The sequence below is a fragment of the Eublepharis macularius genome, chromosome 4 (assembly GCF_028583425.1).
Source record: "Eublepharis macularius isolate TG4126 chromosome 4, MPM_Emac_v1.0, whole genome shotgun sequence".
NCBI lineage: Eukaryota > Metazoa > Chordata > Lepidosauria > Squamata > Eublepharidae > Eublepharis > Eublepharis macularius.
Genome location: NC_072793.1, coordinates 75,696,225 through 75,707,422, shown reverse-complemented (window position 1 = coordinate 75,707,422; position 11,198 = coordinate 75,696,225). Strand labels below are relative to the sequence as shown.

The following is an 11,198-nucleotide window of genomic DNA, read 5'->3' as shown; positions in this document are numbered from 1 at the left end:
GTAACATCTCTGAAAAGTCTTCTGAAAGGCTGTGGTCTTTCCCAGCCCTGCACCAGAGATCTTTTAATGGTAGATGCCAGAGAGTGTGCTGTAGGTCTTATACCTGTGAAACACAAAGATAGTCACAGAGTTATAGCTCGTTCTTCGACACCACTTGCTTTCTTAAACATATAGTGGTAGTCACAGGCCTCTAATCACAGCTTGGCTCTTTGCTTATAACTATGACAAGAAGTCCCCCTCACTGCCAAGTCAATTTAGCTTCCCTGGGCTTTGCTTGTGCATTACACTGTCTCTATGTGCTCAAAGCATGTGGTATGCATTTATAAATTAGACCACAGCTGATAAACATAGTGCCCGGTGTTACCTTTAATAAATAATTCACATGAGAATACAAAAGCCAGCTTGTATCAACAGCTACCTGAAATATAGAGCTGGCAACAGGAGCTTTGGTCTCTAAGGGCCTTTGCATGGCCATGTTCAGCTACTGCTTGCATGCTTTCCTGGTTTTGTTCAATTCCCCATTCAGCTATTAATCTGCACTGATACTTTCAAACAATGCATTTATCCCATTGCAAAACAACACACTGGATGGTAATTGAGTGCTTTCAACTCATTTAAGTGTGGTAGCTTTCCTAACATTTTTATGAAATGGCAGTACAGTAGTAGCGTTATCTCACCAATCTATGAGTTATCATATGAATTCCAGAATGAACAGAAAGATCCCTTGCTACCAATGAAGAAATTAAAAGGAGTTCACATTTTGACAAGTCTATTTATATATATTGTGTTGTGCTATTCATTTGCCTGAGCACTGGGAAGCTCTAGGGTAGCTTTGTAGGGTTCCTTTTTTTTTGTTGCAAGGAAAGAGTTCTGGAGTCTTAAGGAGATCTTGTCAAATCTGTTTAGTAACAAACATACAAGTAAAGACATGAACTCCTAAAAGCAAAAGCTCATATGTGCATCCCCTCCTTAACCCTCTTGCTAGCCAGAACCCTCTGAGCAAATTTTATCACTATCACCAAAATCAAATTGGTCAGGCCATGTTTTTTAAAAAAAGCCTCTTTCCCACTTCCTCTGTTTTGCACTCATATCACTGGTTTCAAACCCCATTCTGGCACAGTAATACCAGCTGGCAGTTCTCATTCTAATCCCTCCATTGGGCACCCACCATGGAAACCTCTTGCCGTGTCTCCAGTTGGACCGAGAAGGGAGCTTTTGGAGGTGGTACAGGAATGCCAAGAGTGCAGATGTGACATGTTCCTGTTTGTTTCTGGAGACTGAATACACAAATGCTTGGGATATAATGAGGATTTTTTTTTTCTGGGCACTTTCGGTTGCAAGATATTTTCCCCTGACCTGACTCCAGCAGCTTACAAATGCATGTCCATGGAATGCAAGGGATACATTTCCTGCGCAGGAAGAACTCTCAGAAAACCACCTTTGCTGTCCTCTGAGCTTATTCTGATCTCCCAGCCCAATTGGGTCATGGAGCAGTTCCAGCCCACTTAGCTCCTTATGCCCCCCTCATATAGTTAAGCATGGATGGGGGATACTCAGGGTAAAACCACATTTGACCACAATGTTCAGTGGGTGACATTGGACCAGTCCTCCTCTCTCAGCCTAGCCTACTTCACTAGGTTGTTAGAAGATACAGTGGAGGAAGGAGCACCGTTTATACTCCACTAATTCCACAGAGGAAAAGGGGGGTAAAAACTGGAAAATGGAATATGTCCAAATCAGTTATCTCTGACTGTACTTGCAGATAACATTTTTATAGGATTAGCATCTTCCCCCAATTTCAAAAAAATTAAAAATAAATTATTATATGGTTGCTATCTTACCTCATGTGGTTAAAAAAAATACAATGCCAATACTGATCATTATTGGAGACTCCCTCCAAGACATGCATATGTCTCACACATAGGACAGGATTGTTCAGATATTCAACAATATTTGGAAAAAATCTCTGCAATAAATCTTAAAATAGGATATGATGTTCACTTTGACCAACCAAATACTATTCTTGGTTTGTTTGGTGGCATTATCAATCCACACATTTTGTCATGATTTGGAATATTTTTCTGCAGCAAAGACAATTGGCATCATTCCACTGTTTCGACCATTTCCAAGGGGCTGAATAACCCACAATGGCTACACTTATAGAATTTGTGAAGATAAGGACTGACAGAGATGCTGCAGAACCCTGTCCTTTCTACAGGTTTGGTACTCAGTCATTACTTTTATGAATACCTATTTCATATGTTTGATCTTGGAAAGGTGTTGCTTGCCTATATTTGTTGAATGTTATTAGATTATGTATGATTCTTTTACTAATAAAATAAACATTATTTTAGAATATAATCAATCAATAACTTTAAAAAACAACCAAAATTGACATAGGGGCTGTGTTTCCTACAGTTGCCATAAAGAACTATGATTTAAAAAATTGATTCTGAAGGATGTGCTGGAACAAAAACTAAAATGAGAATAGTGGTAATCATGTAGAGATGTCTGATTTATGAGAAGGTGATCATGAGCATGGCTACTGATCTTGATCTATGAACACCACTGCTTATATGACAGTTTTGAAAATCACTCCATATATCCATTTTCTTACTCCTCACCTGGATGGTCCAAGCTAGCCTATCAATGATGGTGATGCCACAGCCACCTTAATGATAGGATTTTCTAACACCATCACCATTCATTTGAAGATGAAGAGTGCAATTTTATAGTGCCCAGGCCCTAACAACGTTCAAACATTAAAGAGATTACATTAAACAAAAAAACCCAAGGAATTTCCCTTCCCCCATGCCCTTAGACTAGATCATATATTTCATTAAGATACTGTTTACAGTCAATTAAGCTTTCATAAATTAAATCTGGATTTACTGACTTTAGACCAAAATATAACATTCAGACTGAGCATGGATGTAGAAACAAATGCACAGGCAGCATCAATTTCACAGCAACATCAGTGTAGTTGTACAAACCCAAGCCTGCTGCTTTGGGGAAAAAATTCTTCCAGATGAGCCAAAAAAGCCAAGCCAAGCAAAATTTACTTTGGTTTGTGGAAGTGCACTGCAGTGCATTCCAATCTGGCTTTATAAGAAAAGCAGCTACATTAATCAAACACTATCATTTCTCTGCAAGTGCCAGACAATACAAAATATGACAAAGGTTCGTTTCAAATTGTGAACAAAAGCAATGTAAATTGTATGGTCCACTTATGTTCCACAACCATCATGTACACTGGCAAGGCACCAGCAATCCAAAGAAGCACACACATCTGAACCTTATGAACTAGAAGCAAAACATTTCTAGTTTCATCCTCCCAAATTAAAGCTGTCTGGAGAGGCTCCCAGTCGAATGAAATAGGAGTCCGGTAGCACTTTAAAGATGAAATGCAGAAGCTTTCATGAGTCAGAGCTCAGCCACTTCATCAGGTGCAGGAAATGTTCATCCAAAGCCATACTTAGAGTTTAGGCAACAGAAATAGGGTGGGAGTGGGGAGAAGTTACAAGGAGCGGCTAGTGATCCACTTTGAGTCTCAGCGAGAAAGGGGACTATAAACTAAGTAAATAAACAAAATGAAAACTGTATAACACAAGAAGCAATCCAAGAGTAACCAATCCATTCAGACTGAGACAGAACCACTCCCAATTGTCGATAGAGAGCCAGGGTAGGACTGACATAATACCTAATTAAGGGAAACACAGTACAGTGAGAGACATGAAAACAGATTTATTCAAAGATCGTACAAGTGATTAAGATGTAAAGGGAGGATTTCCCCCCAGTCTTGAATTTCCTTGGTTTCCTCACTCACTGTAGCTGCTAATGTCTCGGCATGACTCACCCTTGGTCTCATGCATCAAGAGAAATGATGGTGCTCAGTCCATGTGGGCCAGTAGATTGACAGCTGGACTTAGATCTGTGTGACACCTGGGTCCATCTCTTCTATGCTCATTGTGCTGCATTGGCAAGTTTCTTTTTCAGTCTCAGTGCCCCATAAAGTGTGATAATGTTGCAGCTGAAGTCAATGGCTATGATCCACCAGGGCATTTCCATGAATAGATATCTGCCTGCAGAGTGTGACTTTGTCACCTTCCTAAAATGCCCACTGAAATTCTGATTGGATGGTATGGGGGGGGGGGAGGCAAATAAGTCCTGTTCTGTGGGCAGAAATCCTTCCATCTGCAGAAATGCTCTGTCAGCTGCAAGACACAGCATGGCTCACCATAGTGAGTTCATGGCAGAGATGAGTCAGGCTGAAATCTCAGCTCTGTATGAACTGTCTGTCTGGGAGGTGTTATTTCTACAATCACATTGTCCTGCCTTGCAGGGGTGTTGTGAGGATTGCTGAGATAATCTGTGTGAAGTCCTTTGAGTAGTGGGGGTAAGTATTCTATGAATCAGTAAGATTGTTCATTGATAATTCCATCCAGTTTTGACTGGATGGAAGGGAAACTTTCAGGGTTTTTTTAAAAAATTGACTAATTAAGGTTTCTTTCATCATTTTTCTCCTTCTAAGGACAGAAGAATTTCATTGTGTTCCCTAAAACCCTTCTGCCTCCCCCGGTTGTACCTGAGGTACAACATCCACTCATAGACTGTGCTAACATTTGCTGGCATGCTGAGGAGGAAAAAACGCGTCTCTTTGCCTTGCCAACCTAACAAATGTTTTCCTGCTTCCCTCCCCCACTCCACACATGCCTTATTTGCCAATTGCCTGGTGTGTCCAAATACAAGTATTAACATTGTTTATCTGATGGATGGGATTGAGGAAAAGGCTGGCAAGGAGCCAGGGGCTAATAACAGGGTAAAAGGCAATTTGATGAAATAGAATTAACATACTAATTGCCGGGCTGCAGAGGGTGCTGGGGCTCCATAGGAAAAAAGGAGACATTTTCTGTATACCCCGGAGAGATCCATTTTAATAACAAAAGTCTATGGGAAAGAGAAGATCGCTGATGTAATTTGCTTGAGCTTTGTCTGGAGGTGGGCGCGTTTTAACTTTCTTATTTCTCACTTCGACGGCGCAGCTGCAAATGCTCTGAAGGGTTTAACAGAAGAATCGCTTTCAACATCGGGTCTTTGCAAGATACCACAGACTCCAGAAACATTTGGCACCGCCGTGTAGTTCTCCCCTGAGCGAAGAGACGCGGCTTGCGACTCAGCTTCTGGGGAAAGGGGGAAAGTCACGTACCGAGCAGCTGGGGTTGGAGCTCTTGTCCCAGGCGCGCAGGCAGACCGGCGGGAAAGAAGGCTTGGGTTCTTTCCTTTCACAAGAAAGTACGATGTCGATGATGCCGACTGGAAGGGCAACCTCGACGCGGTAGACTCACTCGGAGTTTCTCAGCCTCAGCCGCAGAGGGACAGAACAAGCTTTGCCCCAGAACAGGCTTCCCGGTTCGTGCAAGACCAGGCGAGATCACGGAAGCCATCGCCTGCTACGCAGGAGCGGTGTCTTCATCTTAACTCAGCAGAAGGGCGGTCTGAGGAACGGGGACTCAGCTCAGCGTCAAGGAAGACCCTGTTGCGTTGGACGGACGTGGGTTTTTGTTGGAGCTTGTGGCTTTTCTCCTGAGCAAGTGAGGGTAAGACTTCAGCCCGCTATTGGGGCTGGTATAACCCAGCAGGTTATCTAAGATCTGTTTGCCCCTGCCGGTTGGGCTGTCCTGCTAAAGTTACCAAACTCCATGACCCTTTGGCTTCTCCATGCAACCGGTCTTCAGGTAGTATGCTGGAAAACCGAGACACAGATAAGAAACGGCCAAGCCTATTTGCAAGACGATCACTGTGACTTCTTTGATGGTTGAGCCTTGGGGGTGGCTGTTACATGAGATGCTGGGAAGAAACATCTTGAGCTATTTTCCGATACAGAATGTGGTTTTCTTTATCTGGGGCGTATAGGAGAACTAATTCTCACCCCACAAAAAACGTGATTTGTGTACACTTATGAGCACCAAAGAAGAAATTTTACACAGGAAAATGTACGGGGAATTATTAAATTCAACTAATGCGACAGATCCTCCTCACCTAATCATTCAGACCAACATTCTTTATATCGGGAGCACCCAGAGACCAGTCAGCTCTTCTGCTTTTTATATGTCCACAGCAAGGGTATTAAAAGAAGGTGAGATAAACAAGCCAGACTTGGTGACTTACATTGTTCTGTTTTTCTTCTTGCTCTTGGGTGTGACGATCATTGTACTTTTTATTAACTGCCAACTGAAAAATTCTTTTTTTGCCACACTACCTTATGACAGATCATTGCGAGAAGCTAGAAGCCCTTGGAAGACACAGGCTGTTTGATCCTCAGCACTAGAAAGGAAATGCCTGGTGCATGCTTTGGTATTGTGAACACTCATACTTGTATAATAATGCTATTTCTCTTTGTTACTGGTTGGAGTCAACCGTGTATAAATAACATGCTCTCCCCTAAATACCAATAGAGGATTCTCTGAAATATTAGAAAGATATATTGGACAAGAAATGTTCGCAGCATAGCTACAAATAAAAAGACTCCATATGGATTTACATGAATAAAACATCCCAATTCACTAATGTGTGGCTAAGAGCATATACGTACTATCTTATTTCAGACTGCTCTTTAAAAGCATGGGAGCAGATTTTCTAGACAAAATCCCACTGCTGTATAATGATGCTTGTGTTGACAAAGGTATGTATTTACCTCTGATGGTGCTACTACCTGTGCTTGTGAAATCATCATTAAAAACAATTTTCTTGACACCTCCATGCCAAGGAAACTGGGAATTTTTTAAACTGAGAAACCTTTAATTTTCATACTACATATACATATAGCAATAAGGTTAAAGAGATTTTTAAAAAGAGAACATTCTGAAATCTCAGGTCTAGTTTGATATTTCCTATGTTCTTACAGACTAGCATTACTGAAATATTGCTTTATTGTTATCAAATGTGTGGGCTTATTATTTAGTTGCCATGTTGTTATTACTAATTGAGTCCATGATCCTGCAAGGTGTTGAATACAGCAGCTTCACCCAAAATATGTCCAATTATAAAATTCAAAATCTGCCTTTGAACCATTGCTATCCTGTGCTTTAGCTCCAAACAAGGAAATCCTGTAACTTTTTTTTTCTCGTTTCATATTTTATGCCAGGCCCCTTTCAAATACCTGTTTTTTTTTAGAAGTTGAACCCGTTGATGATATCATTTTTAAAGCAAAGAAATAAAAAAACATGGGTTTCAATTCACATTAAATACTGCTATTAAAAGGGGATATATAGCAATCCATACAACTGCAAATATAAGGGAAATAACAATAAAAATATTGCCAAGCACTGAGTAAAAAAAAATGTTCTAATATTATGCTATTAACGGACCATGACAGATGATCTGTCTTTATCTTCATTCATTCACAAGATATACTACATGTCCAATCCAAATAGCTATAGACTTTCAGGATGACTGAAATGTAAATTCCACGTACATAAAGAAAAACTAGATTTTGTGATGTGATGCCACTACCTAAGAGACCCTTGCCACATTATAGGTATGAACAGACATGATACACATAGAATTCACCTTCATATCGATGTAAAATGGGTAGTTTCAGTTTAAAAATCATTCTACTCTAGGGAAAGGTTTTTACCTTCTGATAAGAATGTTGCTATCTCTTTCTACCTAGTCCTAAAAATTATGACATGAGTGTAAGCACTGGTTATTTAAATTAAATCTAAATATTGAGCAATCAGCCAGAAAGGTAGACTGAAGAGATTCCCGAGTATCACGATTTCTTTGACTATGTCCCTTGTTTTAGAATATAAGGGAGAGCTGGCAGGTATCTTGTCTTTCAATATGTTGCAATAGAGAGAATTCAGAAGATAGTTTCAAGTGTGTAGCTGTTTTGGTCTGCAGTGGAACAGCAAGATTTGAGTCCAGTAGCATCTTAAAGACCAACTAGGGCCTGAGCTTTCAGGAGTCAAAATTTCCTTTTTCACATCTGATGAAGGGAGCTTTGACTCTTGAAAGCTTATACCTTAGAAATCTTGTTGGTCTTTAAGGTGCTACTGGATTTGAATCTTGGTCTTTTCTCCTCAAAAGCTGAAGTAAGAGAGGTCATGTTTGGTATTGATTTGCCAACCCCTTAAGGGAAGGATGTAGTCTCATGGCAAAGCAGTGGTTTACAAGTGTAGAGGCCCAGAATTTTCCCAGACATTGTCAGACAAAGGGTCTCAGCTTGCAGTATTGGAAAGACCATGACCAGAACCGATGTGGAGAGACAGAGTGGACAGCAGCTACTCATACAGATTAATGGTACAGGGGTACAATAAGCACCTTAAAGAATAATAACTTTGTATTCCAGCATAAACTTTTATGGACTAGAGCTGAAGTAGGCACTAGTCCGTGAACTTTTATGCAAAAGTATGTGTTAGTCTTTAAGACATCAGCATACCTGGAGCTGGAATGACTGCTGGGGCATTCCACAAAAGCCACCTATGCTCCTGTCTGTCTGTGCTGTCCAGCACCAACAGGGAAGGGCATGCACCATTGAAGAAATGCTTCTGATAGCCATGGAGGATACACTCCCCGCTGCATTAACTGCTCTGGACTGTCAGTGAAAGAGCTGCCAGTGAGATAGGCAGCTGAGGGCACAAGTGGTGGGAAGGCTTGCAAGCATGCGGAAAAACACAGGGGGTCGTGTGGGAGGGGGACAGGAAAATAAGTGTAAGAAGATAGCTAGAGAGGAGAGTGCCCCTGGACATTCCCGGCCTGCCCCCTTCCCCAAACGTCTCAACTGGCCCTGCTTTAAAGAGCCACAAGATGCCTGTTTATGTTTGCTGCTACAGACAAACATTAAAACTACAATTGTTCCATATTACTTATTTTGTTGCATATTGGGATTTAAAAGAAACATCTCATATCTACTTGGCTTGCAGGTTACCCTTTTTCTCCCCAGAACTTTCAGACACTTCCTGAGTATGCAGTATGAAAAACTCTGTTCTCACTTAATGTTGGTGTAACTCCCAGTCAGTTACAGTGTTAGTCAGTATGCAAAGTCAATTAAATTATTAATCAAGAACTGAGTCTAAACAATTTCAGTCAATTTCAGTCTGTATTAATATATGAGCTTCATACTACTGATTCTTAGATCAAACACTCTGATGAATAAATCAGTCTAAAACAGTTCACACTGGTCTAAATTTGTCATTATGTCATCATAACAATTTCAAGTGTAAGGATAACAAAAGTGGCAATCAGACATGTTCATGATAGTATAAAAATATTAACTAAATGCAAAGAGTGAAGAAGTTCCAGTGTGTGACATATTCCCAGGGTGATATGTGGTGCTCAGCAAATTGCTCTGCCCCAAACACTAGACAATAAAAGCATATATGGATGGCAGATGTCCATCTCTGGATTGTATATTAGTAGAAAGCACCTGAACTGAATTCTGCTTACAAAGGAATTCCAGTTGAAAAGTTGGGACTGAGGAGTTTTATTGAAATCCTTACAATTTTCATAGGATAAGATTTTGAAGGAAAGAATATACATATCAAATTACAAATCTCATTTTGCATAAATAGTGTGCACACAGTCAAATGGCATAAAAGCATCAAAGACTGGTATCTGAAGTGAAAAATTGCTAATAACAGAGGAAGTAAGGTAATCCAGAATTCCTGCAGGAGGAATTCCTCCTAAACTTTCTGTAAATCCCTTCTGGGAACATGCAAAATATTCCAGGTATACCTATACCCAGGAAAAAGTATATAACTCACCAAAATACTACATATTCATTATAGACAATCAACAGCATGTACACACACCAATATGTCTGACAGTTGTGTGGAATGCTGAAGAGATAGCTTCAGGTGTAATGATCTCCTTAGCTAGCCTATGATCAGAGAAAGCCCACGACACAATCTCTAAAAATTAAGGCCTGTGAGATAAGCTCTTTTATTCAAACTCTGTAATCTAGACCTACCTGCTAACCACACACATTTGCCCACAAAGTCCACAGGCATGATTTCTCTACTCTAAACTGTACCATTTCCTATAACTATGGAAAAGGGACATAAAACCTGTTATGCCAATAGTAACCAAGATATTTAGACAGGTCTTTATCATGCATAGCTGTTTTTCATGTTGGCTACGACTAATGTAACATTGGTTCTCAATGTGTTCATATTAAAAATATGATGTCAGTTCCCTGTGAAAGAACAAACTTTGAACTTGGTTACCTAAACATTTTCTCTTGATAGTTCCTATATGCAAAAGGTGTGCTATGGTACCAGCATACCACCCACTTAAGTGCATGAGGAATATGACTCATCATAAACACCTGAATTAATTGTCTTTTAAGATGCTGTACGAGGAAACAGATATTGAAATTGTTGTTGTGTTAAAACTTTGGAGGGTCAGTGAACATAGCTTGAGAAAGGGATCATTTTCTCTATCTGATAACTCTTGGCTTTTGAAGCTAATCATCCAACAATCCACAAGAGTCTGGTTTTACAAGTTGTTCACTTTCTGTACAAAATAATCCCCTAAAGCATTCTCATGGATCTAATGCTGAACCTAGACCTCCACATGCAAATTAAAACTCTCACATGCTGGGGAGGATGTTTGTAGAAACTTGGATAAGTCTCCAGGTTTGCACAAAAATAATTCTAAAACATTTTTAAAAGAATAATTAACATACAAGGGGGAGACTAAGATCTCATGATGCTATATCACAAGATCTTGGCTGCCAATTTGAGAGTTGCCTGTAAACAATAAAAATCAACCCAGGTGATTAGAAAATGCTGCTGCTGGCTGGGAGGAGGGAAAGGGGGGAAAGGGAGGCAGAGGAGGAGCTACTATCTTCTGTCATTGCTGCCATATGGGCCAGGCAGATGGAGGAGCCTGGCTCATGCGTTCAAGTGGCAGGGCTGCAGGCCAGTGGACTGGTGGGTGAAAAAATAGATGGGTAGGCAGTCTGGAGAGTGAGAGGCCTGGCAAAGAAGCAACTGGGCAGGGAGCTGCAGTGATGGGTAGGGCAAGAGGTGACTTACCTGAGTGAACCTAGGAGGAGGAGGCAGAAGTGGCAGGGAGTCAGGGGGCAGGATAAGTAAAAAAAAAAAAGTGGGGACCAAAAAGGAGGGGAAATGGCCATGGGAGGTGGGCAGCAGGAGAAGTGAGAGAATGCAGTGGTGGCAAAAAAGGACAGGATC

At 40.7% G+C, this 11,198-nt stretch overlaps 1 protein-coding gene across 1 annotated transcript; it reads left to right on the top strand.

Annotated features, from left to right (window-relative positions):
- The first annotated feature begins 4,307 nt into the window (after nucleotides 1–4,307).
- Nucleotides 4,308–6,681, top strand: SMIM32 (small integral membrane protein 32). Its single transcript, XM_054978434.1, is given in 3 exon segments — nucleotides 4,308–4,396; nucleotides 5,043–5,930; nucleotides 5,933–6,681. Coding segments are annotated over 2 exon segments (429 nt in total). The 5' UTR covers nucleotides 4,308–4,396; nucleotides 5,043–5,884; the 3' UTR covers nucleotides 6,316–6,681.
- The last annotated feature ends 4,517 nt before the right edge of the window (nucleotides 6,682–11,198 follow it).